Here is an 18,598-nt window from a genome sequence, read left to right as displayed (position 1 = left end):
CACAATGACATTACAGGAAACACAACGACATTACAGGAAACACAACGACATTACAGGAAACACAACGACATTACAGGAAACACAACGACATTACAGGAAACACAACGAATTACAGAAAATACATTACAGAAAACGCATTACATTACAGAAACACAACAACATTACAGAAAATACATTACAGAAAACACATTACAGAAAACACAACATTACAGCGCCTGGAAGAGTTAGGTTCCAGTGAGACATCTCTGATTGGACGACGATCTTGTTTGACCCTTGAACCGGAAGTTATTCTGCCTGTAGCACATTTTTGAAAATATGGATATTATCGGTGATCCAAACATAGCGGCTGCTATCCAAGAATATTTTGAGTCAGGACATACATACGAGGTGATACTGGAAATGCTCAGGAATATTCACGAAGTCTCAGTTAGTATGCGTACATTAAAGAAGCATTTAAAAGAAGCTGGACTGTACAGAAGACTTAACTACTCTCCACTTCATGAGGAAAGCAGGGGAGACTTAGGTTTCAGAATCAGGGGAGGGATCCACCGCAGTCCTCACCTCATGAAAAATGTGATTAATACTATTTTTTTTTACGTAATTCAAGTTTTCTAAAGTTAAAAATAAACAGCTTTTAGAGAATAGAGAAAACACATTAAAGCAAATGTGCAAATAATTTGAGATCTCTCTAAACACGAGCCATTCACAAATGCAGGTTAAAGCTCTATTATGCAAAGAAGAAGCCATATTTGAAAATAACCCTTGTTTCCATGCAAAAAAAWTTCTTAGTGTAATCATTTAATGTGTTTAATATGTTCTGTTGTGAATACAATATGGGTTTCTGATAACTTACTACATTCTGTTTTAATTTTCATTTCAGTTTTAACTATTTTGGAACTGTGGTTTTGACTCTAGCAGAAAATAAAAACAGATTATTTGTTTTCATGAATGACTTCATCAAGGAGAGTGTTGTAGAGGAAATTATCTACACCTAAACTGGCAGCCTATCTGCTCTTAAAAGTTGTTTTCAGTAATTATGGCAAATTATTAACTSACTATAATATAAATGAGCAAAACTGCAAAAAGACAACAGTAAATGTTGTGTTAATAATCCATCAAGCTGTCATTTTGTTAGTTATTTCCAACCCAACGTCTGGGTTTCAGTGTACTCTCTTGTTTATCTCATATTTTCTAACAATGTCTCTTCTGCTTTGTGTGCACATAATGTACTGATGAAATTATCAGTCAAACAGAAAAGTAGAAAAGTAACCGTTTAGTGACAGGTGTGTAACAACGTAGATTTAACTTCCATTCACCACAGAAATGTTGAGTTGGGCACACTGTTAATTAACAATTTTCTCGCATGGACAGCTTCTCTAAACACTGCATTTTTACTCTGCACAGTCTTGACAGGAAGCTGAGAGCAATGGTTTAAGATCAAAACATTCCTATTTTATTGCTATGATTGCAGTTAGAGAGTGATGTGGCTCAGTGGCCTATTTTGTAGCCAGAACAAAGGCTGTTAGATATTTTGAAGTCTCTCTGTCCTCAAATATCTGTTTCAAATAAAAACCTAACACTTACTCTGGGGTGCTTTTTTACACTATCAGTTTTTTTTTTWAATTCTTCCAAGGCTGTTACTTTATAAATAGTCATGTCTTTATTATGAGATAGCTTTACCGAGTAATATAAATGATAGTTTTCACATTAATTATTTGGGCAAGTCATTAAATGTTGTCAGGGATTTGCAGCGTTGGACCTGTTTGAATAGTAAAAATGTAGTGTTTAGTTTTAGAGTGAACAAATATAATAAAGTTTACAGTTTGTAATACAGATTTGGTAAATGTTAGACTGTGGGGGTAAGAGACCTAGACAGTGATTTAAACGCCCAGTATTCTCCATCTAAACTGCTGAATTCAGACTGAATTGTCACAGTTGCATGACAAAAATTGCTTCACTTAGTTCACACTTTCGACTCTTCGTCCTCTTGTCACAACCAGACGGACCAACTTTTCACCCCCCTCTGCATAAGAATTTATTGTATGATTGGTCAGAAGTTTAGAGCGCMCAGARGCTGCATTCTGCTTCAAAACTCTCTTCCAGAAGCTGACTGTTGTACCTGGAGGCAGACATTTATGAAGGGAGTCAAACTGCAAAAAARTCATGGARGGATGTAAAACAGACGTTGTGCACAGAGGAATCTCTCTCTGCCAAAAACAGTGGAAATTTAACTGGGACAAATTTGTGGACAAATTACATCGGGTATCAGAGTTTATTTTTCTTCCCAGAGTGTGGACTTCAGTAGGAAGAAATGTGCTTTAGAAYCGCTAGAAAATAAAGAAAATTCAAGGCAGCAACATTCACCTATAGGTTTGGATCATKGACTTAAATAACACTAGAGTGAGTCCCACCTATTCCATCCACTGTTTGCATCTGTAACAACATGTAGGAGTCAAGATAGCGACCAAACAGCCGACAAAACATCTCTTTTATTAACAGCAAGCCCAACTGGGTATCACAAATTATCTTTTTTTACAATAAATTAATATAAATCTTAATTTCATTCAACAGTCAGTTYCAACAGTAGATGAAAAAGTAAATATATAAGTAACGATGATCCAAACCAGACCTGAAGTCAATAAAATCGCCTCATTGGTGGGCTGGACAGAAGTCATCCAGCCCATGGGCTGTCAGTTGTCCATAACTGGCTTTTATACACTAATATTTWGTTATATTATCATTATGGTACTTTTTTATTTTAATAATGCTACAATTTTTCTATAATCATCCCTCATTGTTCTGGTGCTACAGTAGATCACATGGTCACAGGGTAAAGATGCACRGCTGCTGTTTTGTAGAACCTCATTAGTTTGGATCTTTCTGTTGGACAGTGACACTTGAAATGACTTCTAAAAAGTCATACATGCCTAACAACATAGCTAACTTAATCAGAACCAGTAAATAATTTCCACAGAGAAAAAAACAAGCATGCTTTGCTGTGCAGATGAAAAGGTACATTGACTTTGTTGCTCCAGCTGTACAGTAGAAGGGTATGGGCATGGTACATTGAACAACAACAAGCTTTAAAAATGGCACTTTTAGTAAATCTGTTTCAGTTTTTCCTCATCAAAAAGAGGTTTGTTTTACAAACTTAGTAAATGTAAACAAAATAAAATTGCACTTTGGCCAGTAGCTCAAACAGTACAGTGAATTTTATATATGATTGTGTATCCTTATCTTGTGTATATATTTTAATATTAAATAATGCTTTACTGCAGCAGTTTAGTAAAAGTCTTTGAGGTTGTCACTGATCCACAGTAGCAGTATTAGGTCTGATTTAAACAAAACTCAGGGCTGATGCTGACATGCCTAGAGGCTCCTACAGAAGTAACCAAGGTCACGATGCTCCAGCCTCCCTCCCACTGCGCTCAGAGCAGCAGGCTTAGCTGTCAGCATTTGACACTCTGATGCTAACTCTCCTCTAGGGGGCTGATTCCCATCCCATCATTCTACTCTGCTAGTTTGCAAAAATGTCAGTCAACTCTATATATTTTTGACTAGTGAAAACTATACACTGTAAATAGTATTTATGCATTAAAGGGAGTAAAAATAGTGCTTTGATAGCTTTTTTTTGTATAGGTTTTTTTTATACCGTACAAAATATTTATACACTGCCACATTTATGCATTCATTCTTTAATTTATACCGACTCTTACAGGCTACTTAGTTTATTGTTTTACGTTTTGACACACAAACTGTCATGTTAAGTGCCTCTGCTGTTTTGAAAGTACCGTAGCATTCCCAAATGAAAGAATCTYCTTCAATAAAAGAGTGGTCACATGACAGTCTGATGTTTGTGTTCCAAGGGTACTGATTCTTTCCTGATGAACACAAAACTTGTAGTCAGAAGTAGTAATTCCTGCATGGAGATGAGTAGTAGACTTGTCAATTTTAATTTTAAAAAATGAAAAGTTGATGTATGTTGCGTTGATTTTACTGCAGTCCCACAGTACTCCAGTATCCTCGCACCTTTAAATCATTTGTAAAAACAGAGTTAAAGCAGTCCTTTCCAAATAGCCTCTTTTTCACAGTCAATGTAAAACACCTGCAGTGTTGGAGACATTTGCCTGACCACAAATAAAAGAGGCCTGTGTTGGACAGTAAATCTAGGACACACTGGAGTCTGCGTCTGCTCACGTTTTTGTACATTTACTATGAAAATGGATGTATGAAACTGTGATGAGAAACTTGGGGGGGGGGGGGTACAATTGTAGAAACAGAATTTTAAGACAAGGGAAGAAATTGCTGTTGAATGTTGTGCTTGTCAGAAACATTAATAAAACATGAGATGGTGCCAATGTGTATGGCTTGCCTATCTCTGCAAACTTTGGCTGTTTTCTTAATATTTTTTGTCGTTCATCACTTGATGAGCCAACTCTCTGCTGATTCAAACCTCTGTTAGAAATTTGGGTCAGTCAGGACAAAAAATGTTGTCTTTCCATTTCTTTCTGATATACTTGAGGTGGCTGTGGATGACTGGTTAGGTTAGTTGTCTTCTAATGAGAGAGTTAGTGGTTCAATTCCTTGCTGTTCAATCACATCTGGGCAAGACCCTGAACCCCTACTGCCACTGATGTGTGTCCCATCGGCCATCAGTGTATGAAGGTGATCTAAAGCACTGACTCTCTATAGATGGATTTATCCAGATGAACTTTGTAAAGAGACATAGAGTGCTGCGTGAATGGGTAAATGAGGTCACAGATTGTGTTGTAAAGAGCTTTGAGCATCCTGGTTGCATAGAAAGGTGCTAGATAATTGGCTCATCTCTGGTTCCTCTGGTCATCCGGTATAAGGGGAAGCTGGCTTGTTAAGATACCTAGTCCTCCTTGGAAAATAGTCGGAGAAATCCTGATTGAAGCTTGTTTTATACTTTGAGTCGCATGTCTTGTTCCAAAAAAAATTGACAAAAAAATTGGACGTCTATTTCCTGACAGTATAAACGGGCTGCTCTCCCACAGCTCATATAATGATATGGCTGGGTGTTGTGATGTTTTTTTCACTCAGTGATCGGTGTTGTGTTGGATGAAGAGTCCATGGAGGAAACCTTTTTTTGTTAACGGTGGTGATAGGAAAAAGAGTTAAAATCACCTGTATGCTTTAATAATTTTAATCCATGATTTTCACTTTGCCTACCCTGTGTTGACCCCTGGAACTGTACCTACTTGAACTCTCTGGAGGTGACAGGTCAGGGAGCAGGCATAGTGACTGTTTACAGGGAGAACTATCGCTGTAAACAGGTCATGTTAATTACGTCTTATTCCAGCTTTGAGATAAACTAATTTCAGCCTGGTGCTGTGTGTTGTTTTATGCAAGACCTCCAAGGTACAATKAAGTCTTTCTTGCTGACTCTGCTGATCACTGACCTTTTATTAGTTGGAGATTTTAATATTCATGTGTTATCTAGTCAGAATGTTGGTCAGACACTTTTTACATCTTAACTTTGTTCAGTTTATGTTTCAACTGACATAATCACTTTAGATCTTATTTTAGCTCATTAATGTTTTTAACATGAAAATGCTGCTTTTTCAGACCACATGGCTGTTGTGGTTTTTATGCCATTCCCCTGTCACATGGTTAAACCATCTTCGCTAACTCACAGACTTAGCTGTAGTCTGCCAGAGGGCGTGGAGGATCCGGGTTAATTTAGATCTTGGATTCATTGTTCTGATTCGGTGCGAGTGTGAAGATTTGGATCTTAAACCTAGGTGGATCAGTAACCAACAAACTCTAGATCAGCCCCAGTGATTCTGTGGGTCTTTTTTCAGATGTTACAGCTCTTTTTCTTTTCTTCTTTCAGCCTAACATGTCAAGCTGTACTAGTTGCAGTGGCCTCGCTAAAGTTAAGACCTGCCAAACCCAGTCCTGAGCCCTGGACAAATGACGCCACGATGCTGCCTGGCGGGAGTGAAGGAGAACAAATAACTATCCAAGCTGTTAAGACGGAATAGTTTTCTGGTATCAATACCTCTAAACATTGCAGTCCTCGTATTTGTTTTAAAACTTTAAACTCTTTTGTTGGCCACAGAACTAGGAACTCAGTTTCAAGTGTGAAAACATTTTTTTTAGCTTTATTTTTTAATTTACAATTTTGTGAGCATTAGGATCACATAAAGCCTGCTGGGTTTCCTAACGATCCAATCCTGCCTCGTCTTATTAGACTTTTGTTCCACTTTGGCACCTTTTTTGTCTTCTGTTGTACCCTTACTTGCGGAGCTCCTCAGGGCTTTTAACTTGGCCCTCTTTATTGTGTTTACTTCCACTTAGTTCTATTCTCCAGAAACATGTTTTTTACTTTTTTTTATTACATTTTTTATAATACATGTGTTTAATGGTGATGTATTTTTTTACTTTCTTTTATTCTTTCATTTAAGTATATCACTTTTGGCCAGTGGTGTTTTAAAGTGCTTTATAATACTGTATATTATGTTGGATGAAATGTAGATATTGTTTCATTGATTTAATTTTTTAGGAAAGGATTTTATTAAATTAAACTTATAATAAAGAATTATGTTTCAGATATTTATGATTTTTTTTACACCTTTTTTGTTAACTAATACACTTTTTTCACGCAGCATTATTGTATCAGACCTTGTAATTATCACCCTGTCGTTAACGTATTTCATTCTAAAAGGTTTCAGCAGGACACACTGGCATTATCTAGCTCTGTGGCATCAGAGGAGATTAACAGTGCAGCTAAAAACAACTCTTGCTGCCCCACTGCTGCATGCCTGCCAGGCTTTTTCCAAATGGTTTTTTACTACAGACCCTTATTTGGGTAGACTACAACCAGCAGCACACATCCAGTCCACCAGTCTTATTTCCTGCACTCTTAAGCTATTTCACAAAAAACATATAATTTAAACATGCCAAATAGAGTTGGCTCATGCCCTGTTGCTGTGGCCTTACATACATCACAGAATGAGCCACAGTGATTGAAGCACTGTTGGTAACAAGTTGCACGTGCCACCCCTTTCTGCGCACATATACGTCCACTTGGCTGTATGACTACCACCCCTGCCAGATCAGAGCCGTGTCAGTGGTAGGTCAGCTTCAACCTCCTGTGCTGCATTGATCATTTCACACATGACACCACCATGGAAAGATATGTCACACAGTTTGAAAGGGTTGTGTGAAAAAGATGTTTAAATTGCCTTCACAGCTTCAAAGGTCCTGAGTGATTCCACATAGTCAGTCACGCATATATTGAAATAGTTTGTGAGGTTTGGCATTGTTACCTCCAATTTGTCTGGATGAACATGACATGAAAATGTTACTATCCCTCTTTCACCTGTCTGGTCATGGGCTTTGGTTTTTCCACTGACAACGCAGTATAAAGGCACCCCTTTAATTGACGCTGAGCAGATTTTGTGCTTACTTGCAACAATCTCCCCATTTTACTTGTTAGTTTTTGATACTTCAGAGAAGAACAGTGCTGTAGGAAAGGTGGGTAGGTCAAAGAAAATGTTTTAAAGACTTGTGAATTGGATTAAATTGTGCTCAAAAAAGATGTCACCCTGAATATCTGTATTGCACCTGGCAGTTTGTTAGGAGTGAATTTCAGTGTTTGTCAAGGATAGAGATGGATTATGTTCTGTTTTATAAAAGGGGTTTGTGTGTAACAGAGCAGAACCTTATACAGTGTACTAATTTCTCAAACCTTTTGAAATGAAACCTGGCTCGTGCACGTTTCATCTAGTTCGAGTTCTGGGCAGATGGGAGAAGCCCACTCATGATGCCCCTAAGTCTGCCTCAGCTGCTTGGTGATGTTCTACTTCACGTGTGATGATTAATAAGTCCCAGCAACACGTAATGTGTCCTGTCAACTGAGAGAGAGACTATTTAGGGATAAAAAGTACCAGACAGTGATAAATGCAAATGTAGATGCTTTGGAACATCTGAGCGTGCACACGTTCAGGGCTTTGCCCTTTGGGAGACTTATGTTGCTTGTAAAAGTTGTTCAGTGTTACCCTGGTGGGCAGAAAGGCCAATCTTTCTATGAACCAGATAAGCTGTTGGATGGGGAGTAGTTAAAATGATTTATTACACTGCCGTGTTGTTTCAGACATCATTTTGGTTTTATCTTTTTTTATTGCTCTTCCATGTTACTGTGGTCATTCTTCCATCTAAATTCTGAAGTGGCTTAATTGTTACCATGGGCAAGTTTTTTGCAGCTTGTATAATTATCATCTGTGTTAGCACTTCTCAGTGAACTTTGACAGTTTTTTTTAATGTTCAAGTTGAATTCACTCTTCTGTTCTTATTTTACAGGTGAACCACTCAAGTTTGACCCAAACTTCAGGGGCCCTGTTCAGAACAGGTACTCAACATCCTCACCTTTTTTGCATTTAATTCATTTAGACACTTGAGCTGTTTATTACACACTGAACCATTATTATTCGCCACAATCATTAAAAGATGGGTAATCATGTATTTGTCTGTGTCATGTGTATTTAACAAAACTATGTGTTCATGTGTGTTTAGCAAAACTGTTTTGTGTGACAGTAGACAAATTATAATTTTCAGAATATAATCATTGGGTATTACATCTCAAACTGATTAACTTTTAAAATCCAATTCACTTCAGTTTATTTATATAGCTACAAGTCACAATAAATGTTGTCTCAGGTCTATACAAAAACATTCACATACATTATAAAAGCTAATCTATAAAAAGTTAGCAATCTAAGGAAACCATCAGATGATATTGAATCACGTCACTTCAGTCTCCCATCCTGAGCAGCACATTAGTGACAATGGAAAGGAAAAATGTCCTTTTACCAGGAAGAAACTTGCAGCAGAACCTGAACCAAGCTCAGGGACAGGCGACCATTTGTCTTGACCGGCTGGGTTTGAGAGGACAGGAACGAGACACAAACACAAAATGACTGGTCCAGGTGTATTTTCCTCTGAAAGGGAGACAAAAAAGCACATTATTGATAGAAATAATGAAACAAACCTGTAGAGGAAAGTGACTAAAGACAGCAGCAGAGTGAGGAAATGTGGCCAGTTTGTCCTTCAGCAGTCTATAGTAGCAGAGCTAAGGAATAACTCAAGAAGCCAACCTAACAAAAGGATTTATCAAAAAGGAAAGTCTTCAGTCTAATGTTAAAAGTAGACAGAGTGTCAGCCTCACGGACAGAAACTGAAAGTTGGTTCCACAAGAGAGGAGCTTGATAACTGAAAGCTCTGCCTCCCATTCTACTTTTAGAAACTCGAGGAACCACAAGTAAACCTGCAGTCTGAGAGTGAAGTGCTCTGTTAGGAAAATAGGGAACAAATAAGAAAATCAATCTTTTTCAAGATGGCTGCCACAGCTAATCAGCCATAGCAAACACAAAAAAGTGTCTATGTCTCAGTCAATTTTCCAGTTATGGAGCTTAAATTTAGTGCGGAAGTAGCTGAACATCATCCAGCGCCAACGAATCACAAAATATATATTTTAAAAACTTTAACATCCAAAGCAGCAATTTATATGCATTCTTTTAATAAAGGCTACTTTTTAATTAACTTTTTTTGTTTTAGTTTTTTATTATTATTATTATTATTATTCTTTGTCTGTACTGATATGAGAGCTGAAATGACATACAGTTGATTATAGTCCTCTGACTCTTACATGTGTATTGATTCTGCCCATTGTGTAATCTGTTTTTCACATATCTCTGTGAGTGTGGACAAATGGATTTAGTTGTCATGCTACATTAATAGAGACTGGGGCAGAGGCGCTCACAGATGTGTTCACACCACCGCACAGATCCGAGGGTAAAACACAAAGCTGATGGCCTGAATCAACCCAGTGACACACATTGTAAACATTATTTTACATATCTTTTAAAATAAATCGTCCCATGGAGAATACCTGATTTCTTTAACACAATTTTTTCAATAAATCTTTCTCTTATAAACTCCATGTTTTGATTTTTTTTTTAAATGATATGGTTTCGTATAAGTGTATGTTCATTGTGAGTTCTGCATTTCATAGTTTTCTCGTGTCTCTAAATCCCACCCTCTGCAGCCCATGTACAGCTGGGTGAAGGCACCAAGGATACTTTGAAGTTTTTTTTTTTATTATTTTTTGGCCCACAGGCTTGTCTTAATGAGAACTGGGAAAAGACCAACTCAGTGGTTGTCTTTCTTTTTTCATACAAACTAAGCCTAAATAAGATAGCTGATGCATTTATTGATTATTCATCTACAGACAGAGACATGGTAATGGACTTGACTACAGCTGTAAACAGACCCATGCAATTGGTGTTGAATTATGTCAAACTAAACACTAGCAATGCAGTGTAATGATTCATCTTTGTAGAGTGTCATTCAGTTTAAATGAGCACTTCAAACATAAATCCGGATTTCTCTTTCATCCCTGTGAGAGTTGACAACTTCTCTGACAGGGTTTCTGCTGCTCACTTTAACAGCTGTCCCCCGTGGCTTTTGTGAGCCATGTACAATATCCCTTATTCCTGCAAATCTGGCCCCTTTTTTCTGCAAAATGTTCATCACAAAGCGAGTACAGTCTGGCAGATTAATGCCACAATGGCACCCTCACTACTCTGCACTCATGCCATCTGTGTCAGAATATCCAGCCTGTGAATAGAACAATCACACCAAAGTTTCCCATTGAAATGACGAGCTTTCACTGCTGATTCTGTTTTTGTTTTTGGTTTAAGCAACATACCTGTCAAAACAGAACTCAAGCAGTTCTAAGATTTTAATTTATAAATATTAAATTCTATTTTTTTAAATATATGAATGTACAGGGTATCAAACGTATCAGGACACCCTTTTATTTAAATATCTGAATACTCCAGCAAGTAATGGGTGAGGGGGGCTATCTTTTAGGCCAGGGTTATCAAACTCTTTTTCACAGAGGGCCACATGAGCATTACCAGTTATAATTTTATGTTTTGTGTTGAACTTTGACTTCCTGATCTTTTTGCTTTGGCCAAACACTGCTAGCAAACAATAACTGAGCTCTACGTGGTATTTCATGCATAGAAACATTTTTATATGTACTCTTTTAAACACTGGTAAGTACTACGTGTGAAATAAATAATACAGAAATACTATTAAAAGTAAGAGAGTTTTACTCACTTTGGGTTGTGGTGAGTAGCTGCCATCTTGGTTCTGAACTCTCCCACTTTCCAACAGGGCGGTCCAGTTTAAATTTACAACTTGTAAGTGCAGAAAATCCCACTTCCCAGTACACCTGGGTTGCAGAAAAATTACCCAGCAAAATGCAGCAAAGTCGAGATGTTACACGTCAAATGTTGCTGGTTGACAGCTACTTTTGAACACTTTGCACCCCCACCTAGTGGTGGGATGCTATCATTTCATGGGTAAAAAAATTGCCATGCATAATGTGAGATGTAGTTTATGGTCGTGCTGGCTTTAAGCAGCTTATGTTTATTTTAAGACATTCAGTTAATACATTTTTGAAGCCCTCTCAGGTCACATATAATGCCATTGTGGGCCACATTTTTGACATGTGTTTTAGGCTACATACAGAACATGGCTGCCATCATGAAAGCCACCATATGGGATCAAAGTCAACATTTTCTAACTGGAAGGTGGTCATGTATCATATCAAAGAAGAGCAGAATGTCTGTGTCCCCTCACCCATTATGCTACATTCATACCAAACACGTTTTCAGCATCAAAAACACGTCCAACACTTCAGGTTGTGCACTTTGAGCTCAGACGCTCGTCATTTGCTCRAGACACTCGTAATGCGTGTCGGGAAGTGCCTCTTGTTTGTTTTCCTCAGTCGGTCTCTGTCAAAGGGTGGATAAAATTTTGTTTTTTTATGAAATGAATAAAGCTTAACAATAAAGTAAAATTAAGAAAGTGGTTTTGCTTTTTTTTCTGAAAGCGAGAGTATGTACCACTCAATTCATAATTGGTTCACCAGATAATTCAGAGACGTTCTGAGTTTGGTGAGTTTCACCACTCCAGGAGCTGACAAGGCTCGCTTTCAGATCTGGTTTTGTCCCGAGCTCAGTATGACAAGCCGTTGACCCACATCAGTGCCAATATCTCCGATCAGGACACCGACTACAGGTACTCGATTTCAGCTAAAGAGCTCCTGTCCATCTTTCTCAGGTTAGTGGGCGTCCTGTCTGAAAATGCACCGCTACATCACATAGAGTCTCTCTGATTGGTTGGCGCGCTGCGTCAAGCAGCAATAGTTCAGATTTTCCAACTCCAACATCGGCTGCTTTGGATGCACCATAAGCACGTCAAATGCTCAAACTGCACCTACTTTATCGAAACGCGCCGCGTTAGTTGCGCCATTAGGCTTCTCGATGCCCCTAGATGCGCATCCACCATAGACTTTGAATGTAAACCTGATGCTCAAAACGCATTCGGTCTGAGCCTAGCATTACTTGCTGGGGTATTCAGATATTCAATTTTTCCTTTTCTTTCTAAAATAAAAGGGTGTCCTGAGGCTTTTGACTCTACCTGTGTCAGGTGGAATCTGTGGCGATCTCTGTCTTTTTTCCTAAAATAATATGAGAGCTAAGCTGAATCATTTAGCTCTCCTCATTTTGTCAGCTTCATCTCAGCACTGACCTTTACTTGCTTTAGAGGTAACTCTGTTTAAACACTGTGGTGCTGAGCATGCACTTACTTATTTAAATAAATGCTGTTGTGTCTCAATGTGGAAATTTACAGTGCAAAATCTACAGCAACAGACAGGCTGAAGAGGAGAGGAACATCTCTCATATATATATATTTTTTCCTGGAATTACCCAGGGTGTGTGAGTGACAGCTAACTTATTTATCATCTGAGGAAAAGTTAGAGATTTGAAAGAAGTGGAAGGTGACATTCATCTAAGCAACCTATTTTTGCTCAAAGTTGTCTTTATTTGCTTTGTAGCTGCTGTCAGTGTAAACCTGGGCCTGCCTTAACTAAGCAGAGGCTATTTTAGCTCACTGTCGTCTCTTATCTCTTCAGTGCAACTGTTGTTTAAAAAAAAGTAGAATATCGTCTTTATTGTTTTTACAAGTCCATCTTATTTTATCTTATAGTTGTGCACAATAGGGATGCATAATATAGAAAAACCTGCGATGTGTGATAACAGTGCTTAATATTGTGATGGCGATGTAACTGGCTATTAATAAACAATTACATAAGTATATTGATGTCTTTCTGCTCTGGGCTCAGAGCAAAAGAAAAAAAAACTGTTATTGCGATGACGATACATTTTCGTTATATTGTGCAGCCCTAGTGCACATTTTGTTATTGGATTGACCTGGTTATGAGGTAAAACTATCAATTGCCATAATAATTTCCTTTTAACTATCCCTCAAAATTTCCTCATTTTTACACATTTCTCAATAGAGAAATGTTTTTTATTTGTCTTTTATTTTATTCACGTGTTTTCTCATTTTATTTGGCTGACACTTTATGCTATAGAAAAATGACATTTTCTGAAAAAACGATGTCACTAATCAGTGCTTAATGAATTGTTGAAATAAAACAAGCAGAACAGAAGCTAAAATTAAGACATCAGTACCTAAAAGCTGAGATGGCCATATCAGAGAAAAATGGGAATTGAAAATATTTCAATGTACTTCATTATTAAAATGTAAATAATGGCAATTAAGTCCAATATTATTAAGGTTACAAATACTAAAAGTCATAGCAGACTATTCCAAAATGAGTTGAACATGCAGATATATGATTGGTTAAAATAACAAAGAATGCAGGACTTTGCAAAAAACATGGAAAAATTTATAATTTCACAGCAGTTTTATGCAGCCTGTCCGGACTGCACGGCTTCTGGCCTACGTGGGCCGTGGTCTAGGTAGGCTGCAACCCCTGAATTGAGACACAGCCGATATGTCTCCTTTGGGTCCCACCTCTCATCAACCACGTAGCATTTTTACTCAGCAGTTCAGCAATGAAATATGTCCCCCATGAAACTGTTAATTAGTTGATGAGACGTTCATAACGTTGTTCAGCCTATTTAAACGGGTATGTCCGTATATGGAAAATCCATAGCATTAAAAAAGCAAACCGGTTTTCAGTATGAACCGATATACCACCCAGTTCTAGCTCTAATCCACACCATAAATTTTCACATTATAGCAGCTTATGAACAAGAAATAATAATAAAAATGCACATTTTTTCATTTGATTGCATTTAAACACTTCTGGGTCTAACCCAGTTATTTCAGTTCATATGGGTTCCCCCACTTTCATCTAGTTTGTTGTGAAGTTAAGAGATTCAAGAGCAGTATCTTTATATAACTATGCGGCAGGTAGAACAAGAACAATTTGACTTCTGAGGACCACACGGAGGAACACAGTTACATTTTGACCTGCGCTTTGAAAGCTGGAGGAGACGAGAGTCTCAAATCACTTTCACAAAGTGTGCGGCACCATGGGAAAGTTAGGAACCGTCTGTCCCTTGAAGAGTGCAGCTTGACTCAGTGGGAACTGGGAAGGACTTCCCTTCATTTGTGGCAGGATGGAATACTTCAAGTCTAAATGGTTTTGAAAAAGAGCTGGACGGAAAGCTTTTCTCTGTGCAGGCAGGAGGGGAAGGCAGCTTGTTATGCAGGAAGCCCTGAAACAGTGAATAAAGACTCTGACAGACACACTCTGAGATGCAGGGATTTTTTTTTTCCACGGGCAAACTGCTGTGTAGAGGAAGAGAAAACTTCAAATAGCTGTTTCTGTGCCTGTGGGACAGTTAACCCTTTGGGGGAGGTGCTGAATTCTCTCTCTCATCAAGGAGATGGTGGAGCTCCACTGATGTTTTTTTCAAAACAGTATAAAAATTATACTTTATCATGAATACAGTATCTGGATAGAACTATAACTATATTTTAGCAGCTATATTTACAAACAAATGCATAATAAGATAAGATAAACCTTTATTGCCATTGTACAAAGCACAATGAAATTACAGTATTACAGTAATTAAACTGTCTTTACTCGTCTTTTTTTCTCTTTTAATATTAGGCAAATGTTCAGGCTTCCCTACACTCACTAATTTTTTATTTATTTGTTTGTTTTCATGTGTTTTAATTGACAGACGGTGCACTGATGTGGCCTGCTGTGTTATCTTTGTCACCGTTATCCTCGGCTACACTGTTCTGGGTACCGCTGGTGAGTTTGCCACACTGCTTCTGATTACATCACACTAAAAATATGTAACAAATCACAAACTACATTTGAGAACTCTGTTTGACTCAAAAAAATGCAGTAGTGGGCACAGTTCTGCTAATCAGCTAATAGCGTAGCTACCTTTTCACTTTGCTGATTATCGTATTTTCTAACTTAGGAAACCGTTGGCAGACCAGTTAGCTTCCGCTAAAATTAGTTGTGCTAATAAAAACAAAAACAACTATCCCCTCACACATGCAAAGCTGCACACCTGTTTCATGCACCTTTTTTATACACGTTTAGCATCTTAAGCATTTTCTGATTCAACCTCTTGCTGTTTACCTCCTGGGAACCGAAGAAAAAAAGTGTCTTACAATTTCTTTTTTTTTGTGATTTCCTAATTATTTGGGCATAAAAAAACACCTTACAATTTAAATTTTTTCCAAATTATTTTTATTTTTAATTTTACAACATGTCCTCTGTAGTTGACAACAGGATTATTTTAGTGTGAAAGTACAACAGAATTTAGAAAAATAAAAAAAATAACAGATTATTGATTTAGAATGATATTACCAGTAGAACCTTTATMGTTTGATCAAAAAGCTYKATTTCTTTTCATTCTGTTGCTTGAAAGCTCAACAGTTGCCTTTGTTTTTAGCTGAACAGTAAAAATGAGCATGAGCAGCTACTAGTTTTTAGCGGTGGTAATCCTGGAAGCATGTTTTCTTTTTGGTGATGCAGAGAAACATCTTGCATTTAGTACACCTCATGTATGTCTTGCCATTGCAGCCCTTATTCCTGCATCTTTCAGCWTGCTTGATGTCCACCATCTCTGGCATGTGCCTGGCCCCTAGTCTGCGTACAGATGGCTSTGGTTGAGGGATTCTTGTTTTGGCTGGTGGCTGATACTCTTCTTCACTGTCTTCACTGCGGTCATCAAATGAATGACTATCCAAAAGCTCTTCAGCCAGGTGCAATTTGAAGTCCAGGTACTGTTGGGTGTTTTTAACTGATCGACTGAGCGCTTTACTGTCAGACTTGTATTGGATCCAAGCATTTGCGATGGCAACATCAAAGAAATGCATGATCACARGTGATGTCCATTTCTTGGTCCTGGTTGACATGCGATAAAAGCTCAGCATTCTGTCACACAAGTCTACACCACCCATGTTGTCATTGTATTCTCTGATCACTGCTGGTCGTCGCACCTGGACATGAGCTTTTTCTTTGTTGGACCATCTGCTACAGATATCTTCTGGATCTTTCCCATACACAGTGGAAGCCATCAGAACTGATTTATTGTCAAACCATTTGGTGACTGCCAGCTCTGGCCTCCTCCGGACAACCGTCACAGATGCTCCTCTCCCTTCTTTTRGTAACTGCTTGTCTCCTGGTAGCTGACATGCCTTTGGTACTCGGTTCTTCATTATTGTTCCAGTTGCTGGAAGACCCTTTGCAAGCAAAGCATCCATGAGATCGATAGTTGTGAAATATCGATCAAAGAATACACAAGTTCCTGTAGGAACAGATTCAACCAGTCGCAAAACTGCTGAAGCTCCAACTCCCAACCGTTGGCCCCTGAATGTATTTTTCCCTTGGTACACCTCAAAATCCAACACCAAGCCATTTGGAGTGGCAAGGACAAAGACTTTTAGGCCAGTAGGATTTGGCTTGCCAGGGACATATTGCCTGACTGGACAGCGCCCTGTGAAAGGGATGATTTGCTCATCAATGCAGACCTTGTTATACCTTGGAAGGCTGAGACAGCCTTGCTTCACACGGTCAAGCAATGGTCTGACTCTCCAAAGAATGTCTGACTCCTTTGTTTCTTCTCCTACATTCAGATCATCAACAATCTTGAGTGAGCTTCTCAGCTTGTAGAACCTATCCCTTGTCATTTTCTTGCTAATAACTGGCACTTCAGTTTTTTTGGCCCAAAACATTTTCACTCTGGGATAGCCAAGGCAGGCCATGTGTACTGATATACCAAAGAAAATCTTGATTTCTTGGGCAGTAGTATTTAGTGACACTCCTGTAGTTTGCAGCTGTCTTTGGTTTGTAAAAGCTGCCAAATCTTCAAAGATTTTGTCATCAATGTACTGCGAAAAGTATTGTATTGGACTCRAGTGTTCTCGGATTTTAGGGTCATCTTGATAGACAGGAAGCCCAGGTAGCACAGGTGTGTATCTATTTAGATGGTTGAAAAAAATACACAAATAAGTATTAATATACAAAATAATACAACAATAATCTAATATGAGAATAAAATTGAATACAACAGCCTAGAACTAAATAAAACCTACAAGGTAGTCCTGGCCCACAAAGCTCGACGACTTTCCTGCTCCATTTCTGGCTCTGAGTCTGTTTCCTCATCAGATACCCCTGCATCTTCTTCCTCTCCTTCTTCACCTACTTCTTCTTGAACATCTTCTCCTGTCCCAGGCTCATCCTCATCTGACAGTCCCAAATCTGAATCTCCCTCTACTATTCGGTATAAAATCTTCTCTGCTTCACTTCTTTCTCCTACAACAATATTGACATTAAATACATCAGAATTGTCCTGGTGTCCACTAAAGTTGACATTCATAAAAGTACTGGTAATTCAAAACAAAAATAATAAAACAATGTTTTGAGGTAAAACTATTATCATTGATATGTTAATAAACAAGACTATATATAAATATCATGGTAAAAATAGCAATAGATAAAGAATATTTTGCTTACCTTTTCTCTTTGCATAAAATGTGGTTGTTTGTATGCCAGCCATTTTGACTGAAAAGAAAAAGTGAMTTCCCAGCATGCAAACCTATCACATGACACATCACTGGAAAGCCCAGGATGTCCTCTAAAGAGTACTGCAGAGCTTTATATGGTAACTCAAAAAAATAAAAGAATATACAGATTAACAACATGTCCACTATAAAGGACACAGTTGAATGGGCGGGGTCTCACTTTGTTTAGTGGATGTAGAAATAGTTTTCTTCTGAGCTTCCAGCCAAGATTCTGATGTTTTGTGGATACCAAATATCTTGAGTTATCAGTTAGCGTTCGCTTCCACTAATTTTCTTACCTGTTCGGTGGTTTAGGATTTGCAAAGCTAATGTTACAGCAGTGGTAGACACAGCTAACCAAAATATTCACCAACACCTAAACCGCTTCACAATTTCCTTAGTTCTGCTAGTGATAAAAAGCTAAATATAAATTAATTTAAGGGAAGCTAAAGCTAAACTGCTAACATTTATCATAATATCTAGTCCTCCATGTGACAATCAGTAAATAATGCAAAAGCACTGGGATTATCTTTGAACATCCCACCTGCTAGCATTTAGTTCATGTTTTTATTCCCTGTCAAACTTGTGATACTTCCAGTTTAACCTTTCAGAATAAAAGCATTTCTTAAATTTTTGTATTTATTTAGATATT

General features: G+C 38.0%; 2 protein-coding genes across 2 annotated transcripts in view; one reads left to right on the top strand and one right to left on the bottom strand.

Annotated features, from left to right (window-relative positions):
* slc44a5b (solute carrier family 44 member 5b) overlaps window positions 1–18,598 on the top strand; it is a 55,361-nt gene that overhangs the window by 7,916 nt on the left and 28,847 nt on the right. The window contains exons 2-3 of the mRNA XM_014002918.1: window positions 8,329–8,377; window positions 15,105–15,178. Of these exons, the coding sequence (XP_013858372.1) occupies window positions 8,329–8,377; window positions 15,105–15,178 (123 nt within the window). The remainder of the gene's footprint in view (window positions 1–8,328; window positions 8,378–15,104; window positions 15,179–18,598) is intronic.
* On the bottom strand, window positions 15,606–18,126 carry LOC106513883 (piggyBac transposable element-derived protein 3; the record flags this gene model as incomplete). Its single annotated transcript, XM_014002919.1, is given in 3 exon segments — window positions 15,606–17,362; window positions 17,479–17,698; window positions 17,900–18,126. Coding segments are annotated over 3 exon segments (1,788 nt in total). The 3' UTR covers window positions 15,606–15,870.

The sequence above is a fragment of the Austrofundulus limnaeus genome, unplaced genomic scaffold, assembly GCF_001266775.1.
Source record: "Austrofundulus limnaeus strain Quisiro unplaced genomic scaffold, Austrofundulus_limnaeus-1.0 Scaffold15, whole genome shotgun sequence".
Classification (NCBI taxonomy): Eukaryota; Metazoa; Chordata; class Actinopteri; order Cyprinodontiformes; family Rivulidae; genus Austrofundulus; species Austrofundulus limnaeus.
The sequence above is the reverse complement of the archived record's forward strand: the minus strand, read 5'-3'. Positions and strand labels throughout refer to the sequence as shown.